General features: G+C 39.2%; 1 protein-coding gene across 16 annotated transcripts in view; it reads left to right on the plus strand.

The window, feature by feature from the left end:
* TCF4 (transcription factor 4) overlaps positions 1–25302 on the plus strand; it is a 352222-nt gene that overhangs the window by 279000 nt on the left and 47920 nt on the right. For all 16 annotated transcript variants that reach the window (XM_059139402.1, XM_059139409.1, XM_059139403.1 and 13 more), the window contains 2 exons: positions 17482–17587; positions 21150–21283. In XM_059139402.1, the coding sequence (XP_058995385.1) occupies positions 17482–17587; positions 21150–21283 (240 nt within the window). The remainder of the gene's footprint in view (positions 1–17481; positions 17588–21149; positions 21284–25302) is intronic.

A 25302-nucleotide genomic window follows, 5' to 3' on the forward strand; every position in this document is an offset into this window, starting at 1 on the left:
ATAGTATGAGACACTGAACAAACACAGGCATGGCTGGGCTTACCCAGCCCGAACATTAGCCTCCCAGTTCAATGGCAAATCGGTTTACCATGTGCCTAAATGTGAGCCACCTTTGGTGTGCTCCCCCACACTTAATTACTAGCAGTTTAAATTTTTTCAATTAGAAACTCAAAAATAGCATCACATTTCAAGAAAATGCAAATCTTAGCATTTTCTCACTCAGTTGGTGCACAGCAGACTTTTTAAGAAAAGAACACAGATCATTTCACCTTTAGGAACAGTCATACTGGGTATGGCCCTCTGTGGCATGACTGGTGTGCAACAGAAGGAAAGCATCATTATTTAAAAAAAAAAACAAAAAACAAAAACACAACCACACAACTATCCCTGGAATTGATGTTGCCCATTAAATCAAAGTGATTAGCTACTGTAGGTAAAACTCTCATGGAGATACATGGTACCCTCTCTTGACATTAGCTGGTAGCCCAACCACAGGCTACCACACTCAGAGGTCCTATTCTTTTTCACTCCTGAGCTATGTGGCCTTCTCTGTAGGTGGTAGGAGTTTGCCTTCTCTTTTCCACAGTGTACTATAGATAGCCGACATTAGGAATTCGAAGTCCTGAGACAATTGCAAAGACCTTAGAGACCTCTTATCTTCTCCTCTCCATATCTTGTTCTTCAGCATCTGGCTTTAAGTACCAGGTGGCACTACAGGGGAGTTTAGGGAACAAAAACAGCTGGAGCTTCAGGCTTTACCCACTGAAGGCAAGTCATGGAAGTGTCCTTGGACAAAATCTTTAATCTGTTCTTTGGACTAGTGCCATCATCTGAGATTACCAGTTTAAAGTTTTAGAGAGGGTGGGTTTTATTTTATAGGGAAATGAGTTTGGTTGTTTTAAAATTAAAAAAAACCCAAACATTTTAAAGTACTTTTCCTAATTCCTCCACTCAGATGGTGGTAAGAAACTTCAGTGCCTAACATGAGTAAGGTACTAGAATATAGCTCTGAACAAGACAGACATGAGATAGACAAGGAAGTAGACAACTCCAATGTAGTTTGAAAATGCACTGATGGGGGAACACAGACTGCTAGGGTTGGACACAGGAGGGGCGCCTGTCCCACATTTGGCCTGGAGGAAGCAGGGCCCAAGAATGAATGGGTATTAAGCAAGCAAAATGCTGGATCCAGGAAGAGCACGGCGTATACTGTTGCCTGAAAGTAGTTCAGATGACTGGAGCTCATGGTGCCGAAGACAGTAGGAAGAGATGGGACTGAAAAGGTCAGCAGTGGCCAGATCATAACGTGCCTTGTGTACCCCATTAGGAAGTGTAGATCTTATCATGACTGTAATAAGGAGCCCTTCAAGGCGTATGTCCTAGAGGTCACTGAATTTAAAAGTCGAGAGGGATAGCAGGACGACCAGGAAAACCCGGTCAGAGAAGCCAAGGGAAGCAAATCTGACTGGAAGGAAGAAGTAGTCAACAGTGTCAGAGGTCGTTGAGAGAAAAAGATGACCTTGGGCATCTTGACCTGGGCAGTAGCCAGGAGCTCTTGAGCAGTTCTGCTGGGGTAGTGGGTGTGGAGGGAAAGTAAAGAAGTGGAGAAAGGGCACCACCAGCTGCTTTTCCATCATCATTGTCACTGTCATTGCCATCATCATCATCATCACCTGAAAATGAGCATCAGGTATCTTATCTACCCGACAGAGTGAAGGAAAAGAGAATGAGACACACGCTCCCCCAGGGAACTGGAACGTATTTGGGAAAACACATCATAAATATAAAACAGAAGATAGCAACACAAGATAGAAGACATGCAAAGGGGGAAATGAGCCCCTGCAAACCAATGAGGTGAAACAGATCTGAACAGAACTATGAAAGAGCAGGACAATCCGATGGCAAGATGGAAAGGGAGAGCTTTTAACAAAGTGGGTGCACCTTGATTTATAGTCTGAGTCCTGCCTCCTTTTCACAGTTTAGTCTGTTTGGGGGTTCCTATCGGACGGAAATGGTAGAAAACACCATTAAAGGTGAGGTGTGCTCTGAACCTATCTGTGACTTCTGTTTAAGTGTCTCAACCTCTTTAGGAAAATTAAAGTCGCAGACTGACTCTCTGTGGTAGTTTCATGCAGTCTTTGTTTTTAAAAGGTGGACAGAGCAACTAAGGAACAGATACCACAAGTAGAGCAAGTCAGCGATATTCATAAATTTGACACAAGTTCCTTGAGACGTTCTGCGCATCCAGTGCTGAATGTCTGTGCAGTGGCCGTGTATGATCTTACCCATGACGTGTTATCACCACGCGATGTCCTCTTCATAGTAAGAGGCCAGGGGCTCAGCCTCATGGGCAGTACCTTCAAGAAGCCATTCGTGATTCAGAGGACAGTTTTTCTCTACGAAGATACTTGAGGTATAGCTCTTTAAGGCCCTTCAGTGCTAAAAATCTGCTGTGTAAACTTTTAGACGAAGGAAGGAATTGGTCCTCGTTTACTTTGGCTATTTCTCTTGTTTGCTTAGTGACTATTTCTTGGGCACCTGCTGTGGGCATCCTCCGCCCCCCCCCCCAGGAGCCCATCATGTTTCCCGGGAGGAAAGACTTCTATACTTCATAAAATTTACACATTTCTAAGGTAAAGTGCTGGGAAAGTTTAGAAGATGAAATATGTTTGATGAAAACGTATTGAGCTCATTCTTTGTGAAAGGATTTTGGTCCATGATCCCGTCTGTGTTACATCATTAGTAGCCTTCCTGATTGCACCTGTTAGAAACAAGCGCTGAATAGGTTGTTCACATATCAAGAGGTTTTCCACTAAAGAAAACAGACTCGTCACCATCAAAAATATGTCAAGCATCATCAGGGTGCCAAACCTGCTATACAAATGAGATACCTGGAGGTCCCTATTTTTTCAAGGTGCTTTCTCAGCACCATGATCTTATTTGTACCACATCTCTGTGTAGCAGCAGATGTTATGATCTCTACTTTCCAAATAACTACCATAAGATTGAAAGAGAGGTTAAGGACCTACCTGTAGTTAATTAATGAGCAGTAGAACCAAAAATAGAAAGACGGTCTCTTGCTCTTAGAGCACATTAGAGACCATTGTTTATAGCTAGTTAACTCACTTAAAATATTTTGGCGATGAGGAAGAATCACTAAGTTCATCTTTTTTCTTTTAAACTTCTTAACTGATTTATTGAGATATAATTGATACACAACAAATCATACATGTTTGAATGTACAATTTGATAAGTTAGGCATATGTAGGCTCCCATTAAGCCGTAAGTTATCTTGGTAGAATGAAGAGCACTGAGTTTGCTGACAAAGAGATCATGAGTGAGAAATCAGTTTTTATTTCAGTGGAAAGACTGCTCTCCTGAGAAGGCTACGTTATTTGCCTAGATTTTCCCTCTAGCACCTGATGACAAGACATACTGCTTAAGAAGTTTGACCCTTCATTAGTTCTCTACTACCAGAATACCATCTCCCTGCAGATGGGCCCTCATTAATATTTTTTGTGAAGGACAGCATGAAGGTTAGGAGCCTGCTTACTGTGTTTTGTTTTGTTTGCATTGGTTGATGTGCAATTCACATGACATAAAACTAACCATTTTAAAAAGAACAATTCCTCGGTATTTGATACATTAACAATGTTTAGCAACCACATCTGTCTAGTTTCAGAACATTTCCATCAGGCCCAAAGGAAACCCTATACCCATTAAACAGTTCCTGCCGCCGTGTTCTATAAACCTGTAATTTTATCACAGTATACACAAATATACATGCACACAGGCACACACAAACACACATGGTAGACACTTAATCCATCTATCTAGAGATTAGGAAATTCCAGATCTACCTATGATTAGGAAATTTTCCAGACAAAGGACCTAATATATCATACTTATATAAGCAAAGGGCTATTTAATGGATTTTTTCCCATCAGGTAGAAGAAAAAAGGAAGTATCCCTTGCTTCTTTTTAACATTTCTCTGTATTTCTCTTAAGTTCTCACTTAGATAATAATTTATCAAGGAAGAAAAAAAGTCAAAAATCAATTAGGGGCCTTTTATTATGCAAAATTCCTCTTCTTGTAAAAAATTCCCTCATTAATTTCATCAACATTGAGAATTTTAAACTGCTTCCTTTATCGTAATATTAAGCAATCATCTGGATTTTACATTTCTAGTTTTGAAGATTCAAATTTATTGAATGAAGTAATTTAGGTATCAAAGGTTTCATTTCTTAGATAAACATCAAAGGAACATTCTTTCTGTAATTTTTATTGTCAAAGTAATTACTGTTGTTTATCTTTATTTATACCCTTGTTAGTCCAGAAAAATATTTGAGGTAGCCACAGATCTTTAAACCATGTATCTTTAAAATTAAGAAAAATTAGATCAGATGAGAAAAGTGTCTGAAATTCAAATATTAGAGAAAGTCAACTTAATTATATATTTTTTTGAGTGAGAGAGAGAGAGAACGCAAGCACGCACAAGGGACAGAGAGAGAGGGAGAGGCGGACTCCCCACTGAGCCTGGCGCCCAATGCAGAGCTAGATCTCATGACTCTGAGGTCATGACTGAGCCAAAACAAGGTCTGACGCTTAACCGACTGAGCCACCCGGGCGCCCTTTAATATTTTAAATGTTCCTGAAGAGGAACTGCTTATTGGTGGTAATTTGTTCTTCTACTGCCCAGTTCCCTTTAAGGAATATTATTTCCCTTCTTTATTAAGCCCATACGTCCTCAAGAAGTCTTTGAATAGGGGCGCCTGGGTGGCTCGGTGGTTTAAAGACTCTGCCTTTGGCTCAGGTCATGATCCCAGGGTCCTGGGATCGAGCCCCACATCGGGCTCTCCGCTCAACAGGGAGCCTGCTTCCTCCTCTCTCTCTGCCTGCCTCTCTGCCTACTTGTGATCTCTGTCAAATAAATAAATAAAATCTTCAAAAACGAGAAGTCTTTGAGTAACCTTGGATAATTCTCTTTACATTTCTTTGGCATAAACATTTTGTACAAATACTACTCATTTACATATGTCTTCAAGTTGCTTATTGTATATCTGAGGTCTCCCAACTGGGTCCTGATGACAATTCTAGAGACCTTTTTTTTTTTTTTTTTTTTTTAAATATACCAAAGTCCCTAGCCTTGTGCTAGCTAAAATCTCTGTTCACATCAGTGAATATCGCTGACTGATTTTACCTGAAAGTGCCCTGCACGTGAGAGAGGGGCGGGTCCTTGGATGGATAACAGATAAGGAGGTGGCTGGTTAGACAGAGATACTGAAAATTCATATACTTTTTTCTTTTCATTGCCGTCTGTGCCACAGTCTTATATTTGGTAATTGTTTCATGCTTTTGTTTTCAGTTGAAAGGAGTTAGGGCCATATGTTTTGGCAGAAGAAAGACAATTTGTGATTTTTTCCACCTCTGTGAAAGGGAGGTTGGGGTCATGAATGTACAGTGTACCATGGCGAGGATTCCTGTTCAGAACTTCACCAAATTGGAAACTCACTATTCATATAACACTCTCAGTAAGCAGAAGATGATGACATCTGTTTGAAGCATCAGATGTTAAGCTCGATGCTGCAAACTACAGCATAGAGTTCATCTTTAACTCTAGTTGACAGTAGTAGATAGCATTTACTAATATAAAAAATTAGCTCTCTGGATTCCTTAGACCATAGGTGATTTGGAAGGACATTCTGATCAAGTGCTAACAATTCTGACTTGGGATTTGGAATGAAAAAAAACCAACATAGATCATAGCCCGCCACCTCCTGTCCCCATCCAGTTCCTGTAAAAGCTCTCTCAGCTTTTGTCTCCTACTATGTAAGATGGCTGAGGTGGGCGACTGCTTGGATAGATAATCTATCTCAAAATTATTCTTAAATAAGATGATGGAGACAAATTTTTTTTTTAAGATTTTATTTATTTGAGGGAGAGAGCATGTGTACAGTAGAGACCGCACAAGTCGGGTGGTGGGATGGAAGGGGAAGCAGGCTCCCTGCTGAGCAGGAACCCAATGCAGGGCTCCATCCCAGGACCCCGGAATCGTGACCTGAGCTGAAGGCAGATGTTTAACAGACTGAGCCACCAATGTCCCAAAAAGTCTTTATAATTTAAAACATTACAAAGATAGGAACTTTTTATGATGACTAATTATAGAATAAGACCAAATTTCCTTTTGTACTGTTAAGTTCATGGCGAAGAAGGTGTCTGGAGAAGTACATATCCCCCTTGGTGAACTGTTTCTTTGATCATTCTTCTTGTCTTTGCAATATCAGTTAGAACCTTGGTCTTACTATCTTTTTTTTTTTTTTTTTTTTTTCTTGCTTATGTCTCTGCTTTTGAAAGGGTCATTCAGCTTTGGTCTGACACAGTTTTCTCTCTAATTCTTCTGGCTTCCTGGGAAGGAATGTTGACTTAGGCTCTCTGGCCCTCTGTGCTCATTATGCACACAGGCAGTCCTGAAGACCCTGGATTAGAGGAATAGGAATAGCACGTTTAGGTTGTGCAAGGTCAAACTATAACATAGTCAGTGTTTTTCTTTGGTGGTTCTTCTCCTTCTTGTAAAGCCCCCCTGTCCCTTTCTGCCCCCTTCACTTTTTCTCTCATTCTTTCTAAAAAGTACTTCTTGAGAAAAGATCTGAGACCTCATCATGTTGAATTGTAATAGCTCCCGGCAGAAGATAACATTTTCTGATGATTGGAGGTATGTTGAAAAGTGGGTTTGTGACTGTGAAGGTTTTTCCAGGGACGTAGGATTTTATCCCTCATGGTAATATTCATGACAAAGGTCTGCAGCATTGAAGTTATATGTTCATTCCAATGGAATCCAAAATTATTTGAGCTTAGATCCCTTCTTAAAAGACAAGCTTATTAACGTCCATTGAAGGATGTCAACTCTAGACTTCAGGCATCAACCTATTGGCCTTGGGCTCAAAGGGGAAAGGGTGGAGAATACTCTTAGAAAGTATGGGCCATCATAGGTCACTGTCTCCACCTCCTCACACAAGCTCAGCCCTCAAACATAGAGAAGAGCACTAAAATCTGTTCTGGCAGAACAATGAATGTTTCTCTCTATTTTATGATGTTATCCTTAGTTTGGCGTGTCTCTTGTATTCATTCAAATACATATTTTCATAATATTGGTTAAATCTTGTTGTTTCTGTGGTTGGTGGTAGTCAATTCTGTTGAGATGGGATATGATCTGTTAGAAATAATGAGCAATCATGAATTTGATGTTATGGGGCAGAGATCGAAGTCCTTCAGTTACATCCGGTTAAGGGTTAAAATAACTAGGTATCGTAACTGATAGAAATTGAAAGTCGTGTTCTTCTTAACAGTACCTTTAATTTCTGATGAGCATTCAATAAATAAAAGCTTAGAAACAAATTGGTTAGGTGTTTGGAATATATTAAAGAATTGTGATGCACTTAACAGTTGCATCTACGAGGGTCCTGAGCCTGTGAGACCAAGTCCCACATGAGTAAGTAACTGAAGGAATGCAACCAGGAAGAAGTCGGGTTTCACCTGGACCAAATTTTATGCAATTAAGTGTTTCAAGAGATCTTTAGCCAGGTGTAACTTAATCAGTTTAAGGCATTCTCAGCTAGGGCCAAGGTACTCAGAATGTTGGCAGTGGGCATTCCTGTGATACACCACGTTGAAAGTAATAGCAAACATTCAGCGTCTGCTGACGTCGTGCCAAGAGCAAGAGAAATGCAGGTGTAAAAATAAAAAGAAGTATTTGGAGCCAGAGGCTAGTACACTTAGATGGAACTATATTAACTAAACTATACTAACTAAACTGGAATGCTCGATGTTGTAATGGGGTGCTTTTTATCAGTTGAGTGTCTTGGTTTTGAGGCCTGGGTCTGGTTTCACCACTAAGTGCCCCCGTAACCCACAGCAGGTCACTCGCCTTCTTTCCGATATCAGTATTATTGAACAAGAAGGATGGACGCGGCACTCTCAGCCACCTGGCTGCTAGAAGGTCAGGGCGTGGATGTACGAGGCCCCGGATTCACAGAGCTGGGTGTCAGTAGGAGTCCACGAACACCCTGGAGAGAATTCTTAGCTATTAAGAGATAATGTTGTAGAATCGTGGTTACAGCTCAAACTCTGAAACAAACCTACGCAATGTGCCCAGTGCGCCACTTAACGAGCTGTGTGGCTTTGAGTGAGTTATATAACGTCTCTCTTAGAGTCCTTATTTATAAAACTGTTTCAATAATCAAACAGCACTTTGAGTGTACAAAGTGAGTATATGTACTTTTTTTTTTTTTTTTCCTGGAATAGTGTCTGGCATGTCCTAAGTCAAGTGTTATCTGTTTTTTATCTTTGTCATGATTTTTGTCATGCCAAGGGTGACAAGAGCGTGAGGCTGGCAGGCATTGGGACCAGGTCCTTTTTTGCTTCTAGAGAGCATTAAGCGATGATACCATAATACATGACTTCCTTTCTTTGTTTCTAATTGGCAACTCTGTGCACGCATCACTGAGATGGTTGTAGGATAATATGTGAAAACAACTAAAAATCTCAAATGTTCTATATCACAGTACACCTGTGATATCACAGTAGCCTAAGCTCCATCATACCTCTCCTATTTGTTTTACTGTCTTAGGTTTGCAATGATACCACATTGAAAATCTTTCTAAAATAACAGGATACTGTGTAGATTTAAATTACACTAATATTATTGTACAACTATTAGTACTTCTTAGTGCTTCTTTAAAAAAATCGAAGCAGGGTTTTTTTTTTTTTTTTCTCCCTTGTGAATTTTTATACATCTCAAAGGCTACCTGGACTCATTTTAGTTTTAGGGTTTGAAATTTGATTGGGGGATTTGAAAAATACACTATAGCCAGCTGTATAAAAAAACACAAGAATTATCCTGACCTTTTTATTTGAGGAAAGAACAATGTGGGCTGCCTGCCCATAAAGAGCACCAAGTTTTTCGTAGCGCCTGGGGAGCTTGCATGCAAGAGGCACATAATAATGGGACCAGCTCACCTTTTCGCTGCGTAATCGCTGATCTTGCCATAGGTTGGGTGCACTTCTAGAGAAATGCGTTACCTGCAGCCCACCACCTGCGCCTGCTTCCCCAGCTCTGGGGCCCGATCCCTTAAGCATCACTCAACGCCCTTCTTCTCCTTCCTGTTGTTGTGTTTGGGGACTTTGTGATGTCTGCCCGTTACAGAATTTGATCGGTAAAGATACGAACAAAGAAGGGAGTGAAAACTTTTACAATTTTACTACTTCTTCACACAGAGAAGGAAGTTTGGTGGCTGAGAAGAGTAAAACTCTTGTCTCTAGTTCCTTTACAGGATGTAGCTTCAGATTTCCTGTACTGCTCTGATCATGTACAGGTCATCAAAACTGAGCTGATTCTTTAGAAGAATGGAAAAATGCGTGTGATGTTTGTGATGGGGGCGCATGGATGTGTGCTCAAAGTGATGTGTTCTAAATATATTACATGCTGGGGGTGCCTGGGTAGCTCAGTCAGTTAAGCGTCTGTCTCTTAATTTCGGCTTCCGTCATGATCTCAGGATCATGAGATCAAGCCCCACATCAAGCTCTGCGCTTAGCGTAGAGCCTGCTTAAGATTCTCTCTCTCCCCCTCGTCCTCTGACCCTCCCCCACTCCTACTTGTGCACATGTGCATGCACGCTGGTGTGCTCTCTCTCAAAATAAATACATGAAATATTAAAAATATCTATATTATATACTTAAGGGATTTCTTTTAGGGGGATCATATACATATTTTTGTGATGAATAGAGCAGAGTGAACTCAGGTAATTGCTTCTTAGTGGGAAAAATAGGAATATCATATACACTAATGCTACATTTTATACATGTAGATAATTGTGATTTTTTTTCCCGACTACCTATAAAGAGAGTTTGGGGGTGGGAACCTTCTTACCAGAAGTGATTTTAGGGCATTTAGAACTATTTGGTTAATTCCTGTATAAGCTTCATGATTTCAGTAGCCTACGACCTTTGAAATTTTCCATTTATAACTTAATATCCATCAGTTTTTCAGTATACTTCAGACATTTATATGTTATCTCTAAAAAGATTTCCTATTTATGTGACAATAATGCAAATTCGTCTTCAACCATCCCCTGGAAATGAAGTAGGATTTTTCTATCACTAAAAAGCATTCCTTTACTTGAATCCACTGTATGGAGAATGGTGTATGAATACACTAGGTGAATAATTTTTATTCCTGGAGTCTGCTGTTGGTTTTGGTTTTTTGCACTCTCAGATTATTTACTGCCTGACTGTTCTATGCCCTTGAGCATTATTAACTGCCTTTAAACCTTATAACGTACTCAACTCTGTTACTTGAATCTGTTTATTAACCTTTTATGCCATTTTACTGCCCATTAGAATATTTAAGTTATAAAGTTTTAAAAAGACTTTTTAGAAAGGAGAGTGCCAAGAGGACTGGATACAAAATCAGGGTCTTACCCTGGGCTCTGTCCAGGCCCTTGGGTAAGTCCATTAACCTCTTTCTTTGCTCATTTGTAAAGTAAGATCGCAAGCACTTGAGCTTTAAAAATATGATGCCAAAAAGCAGGACAGAGGCCGCACGTGGAAAAGTATCATGAAAAGAGAAAGGAGCATCTGTGAAGCAGTCATATAAAAAAGATTAAAAAAAGGAAAAGAAAAAGTAATAAAAATGAAGTGAGAGGAGAATAGAGGGACCCAATTACCAATAATGTGAAAACACGTGATCAGAAAAACTTAAACATCTGTTCAACTTCTATCATCTAGAAAAAGTGATCACACCACGTCGAACTATAATTCCTTTGCCAAAGACACGAGGGGCCAAGGACAAAATTGCAGTTGAAGGATTCCTTTTGCTTCCTCCATCTCCAGAAACCCAGAGTCACAGACACTCTTGCCTCGTGTTCCACTTGGTACAATTTGCAGGAATTTTGGCAGGTGGTTGTAAAAGGACTTCAAAAAATATGTCATAGTACAAGAACTCTAAACATAATAAATAAAACTAAATGTCCTACCCTTCAGTAGCATCAACATTTATTAACACCAGCTGTATGCTAGGGACTAGGGATACCTGGAAATGGCCTCTCCGACTCGTCCGCCAAAAGAGTTCTTGCTTTTGCAGCCTAAAGGGAATATCAAATCTCAAATGAGCTGGCATTATTGTCATAGCTGCTCTAACAGAGGGTGACATACACGGCTCAGTAGGACTTTTTACAGACAAGCACGACTCTAGGCCGGTGCTTCCAACAGAACTTTCTGCCGTAGTGGGAAAGTTCTATGTTGGTGCTATGCAGTATGGTAGCCAGTGGCCGCATATGACCATTGAGCACTTGGCTACTGTATCTAGTGTGACTAAGGGAATGGATATTTAAACTTTATGTACTTTATTTAAGTTTAATTCAAATAACTATATATTAGTAATGGCTACTTGACTGGATAGCCCCATTCCAAACACTTTTAAAAGTAGCTATAAGTCCTGACTAGCACTTACAACAAGATGTGAGTAATACTACCATTTACAGAGTGCCCACAACTGATTAAGAATTACGCTTGACACGTAGGATCTCTAACACTCACAAAAAGATTAACCTTGTTTCACAAGTGAGAAAACGAAGACTCGCAATATCACCAGCCAGCTCACAATTACTTGTGAGAGCTGGAATTGGAACCCAGCTAGTCTGCTTCCAGAGCTGGGTCGTTTCTGCTATGACGCCAAGTCTTTTTCTGAATTCTCTGGAGATTGCCTCTTTTAAGTACATCTATCCCCTCTTTATGGATCAGTTGGCGATGTACATTTACCTTGGTTACATGGCACAATTATAGGGTCCACACTCACTCTTCTGAATATGGAGGTATCACTGCCCCTGCGCCCTTCATTTCTCTTACTAGAACCCACGTCTTTCAAACAAAAATTTTCAGAGTTGAGGGTCCAGCCCCATTGCCTGAGTAGTGAGCTGATCCCCCTCCAAATACTTTTCCCCAATTGATGCTGGGAAGCATCAAAGCATATGCCTACCTTTGTGAATGCTTGGCATTTGACTGTTTTCCTGTCATAGTTTAGAATATTTGTGAAATCTGCCAAGGTCTAAACTACTAAGTGAGCCTTGCTAGCACATGGGCACCAGAGACATAATTTAGCTTTGTTATTTTCCACCCATCGTGGAGCATACAGCAACTCTCTTTAAGAGTCTGAAAGTCTCGACTACAATGTTCCAGTTAGTCTGAACTTTTTCTCTTTGCAAATTCTATACTCCGATGGTACTTGCAGAATCCCAAAGGGGTAGTAATGGTAAGGAATGTCAAAGGTGAATCGTGTATCCTACTAGTTACCATCCAGCCTCCCTCAGTTCCATACCTCGTGACACAGGACCTGTAGCCACTTCTCTTTGTCCCCTCAGAGCTTAGCTCCCCACTTGAGGAAGCAAGTAACATTACTACAGATTGGTTTTACTATGAACATGAATTATCACATTTTATTTTCTTAAAAAGTGATAATGAAATCCCCAAAAGAATATTTCTCTAAACCGTGGTCAAAGTACAGCCTTGTGTTGATAGTTTAAAAAGACCACTTCTTTCTTTTTTTGCTTTTTAAGAACAAGGAATTGCTTTTTATGGAAAGAATCTAGACTCTGACGACCCATTTAAATGCTGCCTTCACCACTAGATTAATGGTTAATGTAGAAAAGGTGGGTTAACGTTCCTGAGTCGCATTTTTTCAGATAATAAAAACAGTAGCAGCACAAGATTAACCCTATTGTCTGATTTTTTTTTGTTTTTGTTTTTGTTTGTTTGTTTTGTTTTGGCTTTTTTTTTTTTTTTTTTTGCATGCTTAATACGTGCCACATACTCTTCTAGTAGTTTGATACACAACATACCTTTATTCTCATAAGAACTATGCATAGCAGGCTCTGCCATTCCCATCTTACAGGTAAGAATCTGGAGGCCAGACAGGTTAAAGGAACAGGTCCAAGGTTGTCTAACTGATGAATGGTGAAACTTGCGGTCACACCCAGGCTGGTCTGGACCAATGCAATTGATCTCTACTATACTTCAGCCCTGTGAGATAGGAATGATGCTATTCATAATAACGATCTTGTATGACCCTTAGGAAAACCAGAAGTAGAGTGTGTAGAGCTCCTTGCAGGAAAGCTATTCTACAAGAGACTCTAAACAATTGGCTCATTGTTATTTTTGAAATCTTCATAAGTGAAACTGATATGCCAAGACAGATAAAAATGAGAACATCAAGGGGAAAGGTAGAATATGCATTCTGCTCCTTTCATTTTGCAGATTTGCTTGGTTTTCTTCTGGCCTAATAGGCAGAGATTCTATTTAAAAGAAGGTATTGTATTATTTCTCTGATGACTAAGCAAAGGAGAACCAGGAACATTGGATGGAACAGCTAACGTAATAGAGTAATTCTTCTCAGATTACAACATTTAATATATAAAATGAAAAAATATGTATTTTTAATTTTTTATCAGTTCAGGGTTTTGGTGTTATCTGGAGAGATTGGTTAAACTCGGAATTTCTATATTTATGATTTTGAAATGTAAGAGAAAAGATAATGGTGCTAAATTTGGGCATAAACCATACTTTGCTATTAGCTCCCCATGAAACTTTTGTTCCACAAGCAGTTCATGAAAAGAGCAGTAGCCTATGAGCTTTGGCCAAGTTTCCTCATTTCCAATTCTGCAACAAAAATTTCACCCTTCTTTGGTTTCTCTAGTGAGAGGAATAAGAATGCAAAAGTCACCTTCATCTAAGCTACCTTATCAGAGAAAAACTAAGTATAGATCTTTGTTTCCCTTTAGACTTATTCTCATGTTTCAGAGGTAGGGTCACTTCAGTACACTGAACTAGAGTTTGGGACTTTTCTTTCATTTTTCACTGGCCTGATATTTTAAGATTAGTCATTAAAATGACTCCAACTATTTGGAGATATCTGGGATGTTTATCATTGTCCTGTTAAATAAAAAACTATTTTAGTTAACAAATACTTGTCATCTTTCCGGTTACCTAAAATAGTAATAATCAAAACTAATTGGATGTGAGCTTTTCTTATTGAATTTAGTATCTCGATTAAATACATTATTGAAACCCATACTTTAGAGTCTTTTCATGGAGAAATTGGCAAAAGAGTTGACTGAAGTGAAAAATAGCAACGCAGCTTGCTGGTCATCCAGGTTATTAGAGATGAAAACATTAAGGATAAAGTGAAGGATGAATGTTATGATCAGTCTGTTTTCGTAAATATCATCTTACTGCTCCACCACTATCTTTAAAGAAAGAGCAACTGCTTGTTGTGTATGTCAGGCAAATTGCAAATTTTTTTTTTTAAGATTTTTATTTTTATTTATTTGAGAGAGAGACAAGGAGAGAGAGCATGAGAGGCGAGAAGGTCAGAGGAAGAAGCAGACTCCAGTTGCTTAACCAACTGAGCCACCCAGGCGCCCCACAAATTGCAAATCTTGAATGGTGGCTTTCACCATTCCATTTTTGAATGCCTTATAATTAAAATGAGGGGGGAGCTGAACCAAATAAATTTTTTAATTCCTTCTATTTTTAAAAAGGATAGGGGTGCCTGGCTGGCTCAATCGATAGAGCGTATGACTCTTGATCTCGGGGTTTTGAGTTTGAGTCCCATATTGGATGTAGAGATTTCTTAAAAATAAAACCTTTTAAAAAAGTATAATAGTTCTGTTCATGGATTACATTTCTATAAATAATTCTGTAGGCTGCTCACCTTAAAAATAACTTTTGTGATGGGAAAGATGGACTATGTTAAATGGAAAGAGAATAACATTTTACCTGATCCATAAATTTACAGTATAATGAAAATTTGTAAAATATGCAGAAATTGCCTTTTTTCTATAAACGTGGCCTATTTTTTGATAATAAGACTTTCCTGTTATCTAAAAAGTGTTCATTTGACCATAACACCAGAAAAATAGAAAGTATATAGTATAATATATCCTAAAAACTTTGTAAACCCATAGATATTTGTTATGCTGGTGGTGCTTACGAATTTGGGATGAGTGATCTTACTCTCAGATCTTTGAGTTTGATCGTAATTCATAGTCCAAGAGCCTCCTTGTACGTGGGCAGAATTACCAAAGATTTATCCTTCTCTCCCGGAAGAAATATCAAGTAATTCTGCCCACATTGGGGGAAAAAGGTGAACCTTGTTAGGTGCCCTTAGATCGTATTGACGCAATCATAGGCATATTTAAAGATATTGTCATAGAGGAGCGCCTGGGTGGCTCAGTTGGTTAAGCAACCACCTTCGGCTCAGGTCACGGTCCTGGAGTCCCGGGATCGAGTCCCGCATCGGGCTCCCAGCTCCATGGGGAGTCTGCTTCTCCCTCTGACCTTCTCGCCTCTCATGCTCTCTCTCACGATCTCTCTCTCAAATTTAAAAAAAAAAAAAAAGATATTGTCGTAGAGTATAATTAAAATTAAACTACATATTATCCTAAAGAACTTACTCAAATTGTTTTAAAATATAAAGTGATTTCATAATATGTGTCAGAGTTTATTTTCAGCTTTATAGTAAATATGCTGATCTCTAAAATTTGGGACTGACACATAGTACACTTAGCTTGTGTTAATACCAGCTGTCCCAAATCGCTGTCCCGCTAGTAGCCTGGACCATAGGTACATGGTGGTAGGTAGAGTAGCTGTATCGAATGAGATATTCTAATTTTCAATTTCCCATTTTCCTAGACAGTAATGTTTATTTCATGTTTTTAGCCTACTCTCAAGACCTTCTCTAAATACATCCAGTAGTATTTTCCGAACTAACTGTTTATTAGCTGTATATAGTTCTCAAGAAAATACTGGGTTTTGCATGACAAAACTTTAAGGATATTGATTTGTTTGGAGATTTCCTGGCTTAAGGTTTATTCTTTGTCTCTTAAAGAGGCTTAAAAAAGATGTCTTCCTTCTTGTAAGCCCTGTGGAAACAGAAGCAAATAGACATTTATATATTGAAAATTCAAGGAGAATTACAAGATAAAATGAAATATAGCCCACGAAATAGGGGCTTGTCTCCCTCCTTGACTGCAGAAAACCCTTGTTTTCTAACGTGTGCCTGGATTCTTCTGGTTTGTTTTTGTTTTGTTCCGTCTCCAGGACCTCCCAATTTTCAAGGGCACTGTGGGGCACATGTAGCATTTATTTGATGTATGTATGTGTATGCATATTTTCCCACATCTGTCTCTGTGGACCTATCCTTTGTGAAATCCTAAACCTTGTATTAATGCTTAGTTTGTGATTCATGGTGTTCTGAGAGCAATTATATAATTTTTCTGAGGGTGTTTATTCGGTGCTCTGTTAAAAAAAAAAAATGGGAGTATTTTTTGGTAACTCTGCAGTTGCCTTTTTATTGGTGAATTTCTCTTTCTTTTACTGTGACCTGAGAATATCACTGTAGGCTCACTGCCAATTTTGTGAGCCGCTGCCTGCTTCAAAATGGAGGCAGGAAGGTATCCATTTTCATCAAGAGGGTGACAGTGTTTCAGTCTCTCCGACCATCTGGAGAGAGGAACTTTCGGAGCAAAAGAAAATAGGGATTTGAAAAAATTATATTTAGCAGGAAAGGCAGGGGGGGGGGAAACCAATTAAAGTTAAACTATACCTTATGAATTTATGCTTTTCGACTATGCTGCCTCCTTTAGAGGAAACATAAACAAGAAAATACACAGGCTATTTTTATAAAGGACTGGTTCCCCAAGTCTCATGAGTATTAGTAAACGAATGTTCCGTAAATTAGGATTTTGGCACACTTTTTTAAGTTTATTGCACACACAAATGTAATAAGAACTATAAAGGGGTGCTCCCCCCGCTTCCTGTGTACATACCGATTGTTGGTGGTCTATGTAGATCTGGGCTTTTAATGGTCCTTTTCATTTCATGCATCTCTGCAAAAAGCTGACACTATGGGAATTTAATATTCCAAGATGTATTTGTCACTTTCTGTGGTCTGGATAGCACATTCGTTTTCTCTGTCTCTGTCTCTTTCTCTCAGATGTGAACATTTTAATTGAAAGGTAGAGTAAAAGGGAGAGGCTTAATGCGTGCCCTTCTGTTTGCACCTTTCATGACCTCAGAGGCCATCTATGTTTTTTTTTTTTAAAAAAAAAAAAAAAAAGAAAAGATGCTTGGCTAGGACAAGCCTATGGGTATTATATAATATATTTAACTAGACATAATTTGCAGTATTCTTGCCTACAACTGGAAAATATCCCCCGCCCCTGGTCTTCCAGTCACACAAATCCACTCAGCATTTTTGTTGTTGTTTTTTGCTTTTCTGTGTTCTGAAAGGGGTAGTTGTTGTAGGGTTTGGTCAGATTTGGAACGTACATGGAAATGTAGCATTTTGTGCCTGCTTCTTAACACGTAATGGATCTTGAGGTGCTTCGGTCAATGCAGCAAGCAACACTAAATTGTCTGTCCTTTCTCAGGTTTATGCTCCATCAGCAAGCACTGCCGACTACAATAGGGACTCGCCGGGCTACCCTTCCTCGAAACCAGCAGCCAGCACTTTCCCTAGCTCCTTCTTCATGCAGGGTAAGACGCTGCCACTTCTGCGGGGAAATCCACTGGGCAGAATCTCCCTGGGTCTTTTCAGGTCGTGTATGGGACAAAAGACTGCTGATCTGATCCTCAACAAATGGAATATTAGGCAAGTGGAGAATATTGAAGGTCATGCCCTTCTTAGGAATTGAATTCATTAAAAATTCATCAATTAATTAAAACTCGACAAAGACCTATTTTTTTTTCAAATCAAAGCCCCTTGAGCAATGATGAGTTAAGATTAAACTGGTTGACTTCACTGAGAACTGACACTTCTTGGGGGGATGGTCTTCTATGACAGATCATTTCTGCCTCTTCTCTCCCCAAGAAAAACGTGTGTGTATTTTTAGAAGTGTTTTGGTTCAGTGTGTATTTTGAGCATCCTGGATTTAGCCAACTGGGAACAAATTGTCCTTATGTATAACTTCATATAAAAATTTTAGCCACTTATTAATTTATAAGTAAGAACAAGAACTTCATTTAAGATGAAGCGTCCTATCTCTAGTCTAGAATATTATTTCATTACACAATGGAATCTCCACCCAAACATGCTAATCGATTTAGAGTGAAAGACCCAGCTTTAGTCCAAGACAAATGGAGAAAATGACAGTTTCACAGTAGGTGAGGTGTATTTATTCTTTTAATCATGGAATTTATTTAATGAAATGTACCTGGATGTACCTCTGAGCTTGCAGTCTTGCCACTGGTAGCTGGTTCCTTTCTGCTGCTCGGAAGTGACTGAATAGTTAGAATGCTACCAGCTGCGTGGAAGAACAGACTGTCCAGAGACTGCACCTGGGGCTTCATCCCTGATAACCCTGTGCCGTGTATTCTCAAAATAGGATGATCTTGTTGCCAAGTTAATACTCTGAAATATAGACATGGAATTTACCGCGAATTCCTGTACCTGTATGCAGACCTTTTACCTCCTTTTGCCTGGGTGCGAAAACCTTTTTTGAGAGTGCCTTAACCACGTGCCCTGGGATTTCCTTTTCGTGCTGCTCCAGGAAAGGCCATGGCATGGGAGGGGGAGCACCCTTGGAGCAGCAAGGAACCGGGGAGCAGCCTGGTGTCTCATTTATCTTGCAGTGGACATACTCAAAGTCATTCTGATTAAAAGGAACTGATTTTCTTGCCCTTCAGAGTATAAGTTTTCCAGGTTGCTGGTTCACATGTGAAATTCCATGGAAAACCTATAAAATTGAATTAAATGGGTCTCCCAGGAATGGAGAGAATTTGTTCCACGCATAATAGAGCTCATGTTCATAAGGGCCCTGTATCTTTCTTTGTGACCTGTCCTAGGTGTAACTCACAAAGGGACCCAGCAGGGTATGTCGCTTGAGGGCATCCTGGGCTGTGACAAAAGGCACAGTGGCCACTTGCCCCCCCCCCTCCTCTTTGACGACCAGTCAGAGCAGCTGTTCTACTGGTGCTTATTCGGATTGTCAATTCAAGGACTCACCATTCACAGCAGATTTTCACGGAAAATATTGACAGGATAGATTGCTTCTACCTGCCTTCAGGAAGGTGCTTGCTTCAACTGTGCACACTGCATGGGAGGTCAGGTAGAGGAAGACAGAAAACAGAGGGATCTGCAACCACAGTAGACCAGGCAGAATATGGGGAACAAACGTGCTTTTCTGCATATGAATACCCAAAAAGGCAAAACAAATTTTTTTTTTGAGTTGACATTTATGATGAGCACAATTAATTTGCACACATCTAATTCTATTCTTTCAAAACAACATTATGCCAAGATCATGGGATATGATAAATATTAATTTACTGTGAAAAGCATAATTTATGTAAAGTACGTATTTTTATAAGTCTGCATTGAGTAGAGTGTTCTGTGTTAACAAATCCTAAATGTATTTCCATATAGTGCACCATGTGGTCAGAATGTTTCAGGAGACTCTTGTTCAATGATATATATTCCCAATTTATTTGTCATTAATGCCATCTATTTGAAATGTTAGGGCCTTAACTTCATCTTTGGAGTTAAGGTGACATCTACACTTCTACAACCTGAAAGCTACATCTTAAGTGCATGAATAATATCTTCTAGAAGGTCCTCTGTTTTCCCATGAGGAAACAGTACCTCGTGATCCCCTCACACCGGCTTCCCTCAGTAATGGGTGCCTGGTGCTCTGAGAATTCAGGTCTTATAAAGAACATGCAGTTTGGGTGAAAGATCCTGGGAGACTTTCAGGAGCCTATTTTAAACTTACTGCCATGTGACCTCATTTTTCACTTGAATTTCTGTCTTCTGATTAAAACTCTTAAGTGGTCAGAATCTCAGATAGGACTTTTTTTTTTTTTTTAAAGAAATCTATTGATCATTCCTCCCTGTCCTGAAACTATTCCAGTTTTTGGAATTCTAACTTCTGGATTTAAAAGCTCGGGGGGTGGAGGGGGACAACTTTGTGGTATATAGTGTTGGATTTAACTTGCCTATTGCCAAAATTTTCAAAAGGCCTTTATTATGTAACATAGATGGTGAAAATAATCTTATTTTCAAGGAGGCAGTGCCTGCTGTACTGTGAATACCCGCTGATTATCTGGATTTTCAGCTGGCATTCAATAATTTTGGTAGAACTATTGAAACAAGGGCAAATTTGACTTCAGCAATGACATAGATGCCCACCCACCCCACCCCCACCAACCACCTTTGTTTTGAGAAACCCAAACCAAACATCAGTGATCCCTTAGAGTAACTTCTAGGCCAATAGACCCAGAGAAGAAAAAGAATCTATGAAAATGTTTTTAATATGGTATTAACAAAGATTAACTTAATACTGAAGGGTACTTCATATAATATCCACATCATTTTAAACCTCTTTTTAACATAGAGTTTTATAAAATCTAGAACCTCTTAAAATTGTCCCCGGTATAACATCTACCTTATGATACGTGTGCCCTTTCAATGGCTACTGAAGGCTTAAAGTAGCAATAGGACTATGCACCAGAAAGCGAATGTTAAGAAAGAAAACTCAGAACTATATATATCTGAGACTCACATTCCCTATAAATCATAATGTAATTTCAACTTTAATTCTACCATGTACGTAATAAAAAGGAAATTTGATCTTTAAAAGAAATCTGAGATGTTCTTTTTCATTCTTATCTCTTTATCTGCATTTAAAAAACTTGTAAACTTGTTAACTCTATAATATGTTAAGTATTTTATTTTCATCACAACATTTAGGAACATTTAACTGTTCGTTTTCATTGAAAAGGAGGTCAGGGGACTTTTAGAAGAAGCGTTTTCTTGAGTATTGTTTACCTGGCTGACTTGACATAATTCTACATAGAAATGTGTTCTGTCCGTTTATAGCTGAATTTTTACTAAGAACGCTGCCTATGGTAAATATTTACATTTGTTGGCGATATAGAGCCCCTCGGGGGAAAAAGGATGACTGTCTTCTGATGTAATCAGCAAAACAGCACAAAGATGAATGCACAACGGGTAGCCATTTTCAAGTATATGAAAAAACCCTATTCTGTAGGGCAAGGCTGAATGCCTCCAAAAAGTCATGGTTTTCTTTGTCCTTTACAGATGGCCATCACAGCAGTGACCCTTGGAGCTCCTCCAGTGGGATGAATCAGCCTGGCTACGGAGGAATGTTGGGCAGTTCTTCTCATATTCCACAGTCTAGCAGCTACTGTAGCCTGCATCCGCACGAACGCTTGGTAAGGCAGATTTACGTGGTTCTGGGGATAACACAGCTAGTTTCCGAAATCCCATTCTCCGCCTTCCCGTGCATGTACACAGGACTCTGTCATGAATGTAGAAACGGTATAACCCATCATTCTTAGAGTTCTCTTGTTTCTGAGACCAAAGACAGAACAGATCATCTTTGGAAGCCCTTGTGGCTTTTCTTTGGCATTGAACTTCATGGTGTTTTGTTCCGTGCTTTCTTTTATGACACTGTTAGCCTCCTTTGGACATAAATATATGCTGTATTTGAGTTGCACAATTTCAGCTATGATGGATCCTTGTCATTTATTTGTTTACTTTCTGTAGTTTTGAAGCGTATACTGCAGGGGGCAGAGTGGCAGTCAGTAGACTGAGAGTAGGTGGCCGGCATCTCCCATATGCATTTCCACTTCCTCTTACCGGCTTCTGTCCCTAGTGACAGCTTTGACCCGTGGTGCCACACCCAAAGGAAAGAGTTCCTGTTTCCCATACACGCCACTAGTCACAGCGACCAGGAGCTTTCTGGTAGATCATAGATCAGATTCCCACTTTTCAGTGGTTTAGCTATAATTCCACGTTACTGCTAACGAGATGTTCCATGGCCTCACTCAGTTGAAAACTGCCGAACTGCAGAACATTATCTTGTTGTATTCCTGAAGGGCTCACTCTGCCCATTGCCTAAACTCATCCATCCTAGCGGGTCCCTTTATCTTGGAAGAAGGAGCTCATCTGAGCTTTTCCAGCCTCAAAACTCCCACAGCCCAGAATCCACTTAGGAACTTGAGTTGAGCATTACAGGAGACCCTGAATTAGGCTTGAGATGCCGGTAAGATGGGACTAAGCCCCTTGTGCTGTCCTATAACTTTAAAAATGTATGGAGCTATAATCCTACAAATACGAAAAAGAGTCTGAATAAATCTAGTGGTCCTTCGTGGTGCTGGGTCACTATACATCTCGAAATTGCCCCTTGTTCTCCTAAAACTCAGGTTCACGTGTCTTTCTCTGCTCTGCGATAGGAAATAGTACTTTCTGGGCTTCTGTGATCTTTCCTCCTTGGTTCAAACACTAGAGACAGAGAAAGGGTGACTTGTGTTCTGTTCTGGCAACATAAATATTCCAGAAGGTACAGTCTCTGATCTCCTTGAAAGATACTTATCTAGTGAGTCCTGGTGATAGAGACACCGTGGTCAGTTAGCCTATCTGTTCACAAGAGGCAAAAATAGTGGAGATAGAATTGGCCTTTTTCTATCATCTACCAAGTTTGACTGTGTAAATCCACCTATCTCTAATTTCAGCACATCTTCAGTAAATAGCAAATGATTTACTGGCACGTTTTATCTTTTCCCACCTCCTACTTGGAGGTATTAGAGTGAAAGCTTAGAGAAATATCAACTATTATTATACTAGAATTTCTTCTTGGCCAACATCTTTATTTCCCCATCATCATTTTCCACTTCTCTAAGGAACTCATGATCAAAACTACATCTGTCCTATGAGCAAGGAAAATTTTGATTACAACTAAAGGATTTTGGCAGTATACTAACATAACATGGAATGTCAGTCCTTCTAAGAGTTGTTCATTTGACATTTATTTTTGTTCTTTCTTCCTTTTCTTATCATACTGTAGAATTTTGATGTAGGTGGTTTGATTTTATCCCAATCAAATTCACTGCATGGGCGGAGGTATCTTTAAAGTGTGCTTGAATGCATAAGAAGTGTAATTTAAAAAAGGAAACCAACTACATTCCTTTCAGAAAAAAATTTGCTGAAAACCTTAAAAACCAATACAATATTATCAACCAGGGAGAAAGATCCTTTTGAAGGAATAACCCAACAGGTTGTAGCTGATGCTACATTTGAAATGTCATTTATCCAACACCGAGCATGGCGTTTTTATTCTTAATATGATTATTTAGCAGATCTTAGAGATTAAGGGTTTGTTTTTAAAAAGTGGTAAATGAATGGGGTCTCTGGTAATGTATCCTAATGAATTTTCTCACTGATAGGGAAACTGTTAGATTATTATATCTAGTAATCATTGTAATTTCAGTATTAACCATTTGGAAATCTCTCGCTGAAATGCCTTTGAGGAGTCTGACACTGATTGAGAATAATTGGAGTGCGCAGTAGGAGCTTAGTGTCCTTTCACTTGAAAATAATGGTAGTTGCTCCCAATTTTCATCTATAGCTTTTGGCCAGTCTCACAAAGAACAAAAGAATAGTTTGAGAAAAAGAAGAGCGTTTTCTCTGTATCATTTTGGGTATAATTTGGCCAAATTAGTATTGTCTCTGAAGGTACAACATTTTAGAAACATTATTGCCTTCGTTGTGCTAGAATGTGTAATTGTAAAGCTTCAAATCCATACATTCCAGTAGCAACTGTCAAGTCACCAATTTCGATTCTTTAAATCCCCTTTACAGCTTCAGTTTCTACAACACAATCCCACAGCTAATTGCTACTATGTCACAGATACACATACAGAATCACTCGGAAGAATGGAGTTTGTGGTTAAACTTTGGAATGGGTTGCTGTAGAAGATTTAAGGTTGGATTGACTTGGCAGAGTTTTGTTTAGAAATAGGATAGAGACCTCCGTCTGGCATGGTTTAGGCATGGTCTTTGCCCCACAGAGTGAAATAGTCCTAGGAATCTGGAATTTTAATATAAAAGAGTTCTGAAGTTTTTGTAACATAAACACTTACCCTGGTGATTCTCAACCAGGTGGGATTTTACCCCCTCAGGGAACACTTGGGAATGTCTGAAGACATTTTTGGGTGTTTCAGCTGTAGGTGTCACTGGAATCTAGCATGTAGAAGGCGGGGATGCTGGTAGGCATGCTGTAAGATGTAGAGAGCCCCACAGCGAACAGTTACCTGGCATAAAAGAGTAATGGTGCCAAGGTTATAAAATTTGCCTGAGCCCAAAGCATGACTTTATTCTTAGTATGTGCCACCCAATGATTATATTTTCCACTCTTTGAATTATCAACCCATGGGTTGATCGAAGCATCACTAATAGAAACATGTTCAATACTTATTCTGTCTGTTGGGCTACAGATATGCTGTAATTGGGCATCATAAGTAAAAATATTTCAATAGTGGGCATGTAAAGCCATTATGCTTTCTCAGTCTCCTCTTTCTACATGTAACAAGCAGGCAGACAGTAGCAATAGCCGGAGGTAGAGAGGCAAAAGAGACCTCTCATTGTGGGTCCCTAAATACTCTACAAGAGACATACTTCACACATCAGTGATTGGCTCTGCAGTGTATTTATTATATCTGAGTGATAGTAGTTTTCAGGATACTTTTCCTTGTATATGGAAATAAATTAATAAATATATCATAATACATTATAATTTATAATAATAAATAAATAATAAATCTCATTAATTTTTTTCATTTCAGCATCCTATTTTCTGTGAGTCTCTAAAAATAACTGATTTACTACATAGATTGCGTTCGTTTCCCTATTAAAATCGATGGGAAAGAACTTTTCTTATCATTCTCCAAACTCAGTATTAACCCTCTGTCTGTTAAATCCTGACTTACTGCCCATTTTTCTCCCTGTTAAAAGTGATTAGAAATCCTCCCCAACGTGGAAATCTTTTTCCCATTCGACCCTGTGATTATATAGTCATTTAAATATTTTTCAAAATTCTTTCCTCTGTTTTGATTTTTGCCTATCTGGGACTGATTTATACAGTTTCCCTGTTCTTCAGAAACTCAGCACAGAATAGCATTGTGTAGAAATGAGTGCAAACCGTTTCTTCCTTTCAGTTTCCTTCTTTCTTCTATGTTCAGTTTCTTTTTCTCGACTTTGTTACGGTGTTTAGCTGTCAAGCAGAAATAGTGGTTCTAAGTTTGGTGCTCCGTGGCTTATCCAGTGTTTTGGGTTAGCTGTACCATGCAATGGGCCCGTTCTGTCCTTGTTTGGAGAAAAGTTCGTGGGCTGCTTGGGGCAAGTAGGAATGAGTTTAACAGGTGGCCTAAGGAGTTTTTTGGTGAAGCACAGA

Source organism: Mustela lutreola, chromosome 11 (assembly GCF_030435805.1).
Source record: "Mustela lutreola isolate mMusLut2 chromosome 11, mMusLut2.pri, whole genome shotgun sequence".
NCBI classification, from domain to species: domain Eukaryota; kingdom Metazoa; phylum Chordata; class Mammalia; order Carnivora; family Mustelidae; genus Mustela; species Mustela lutreola.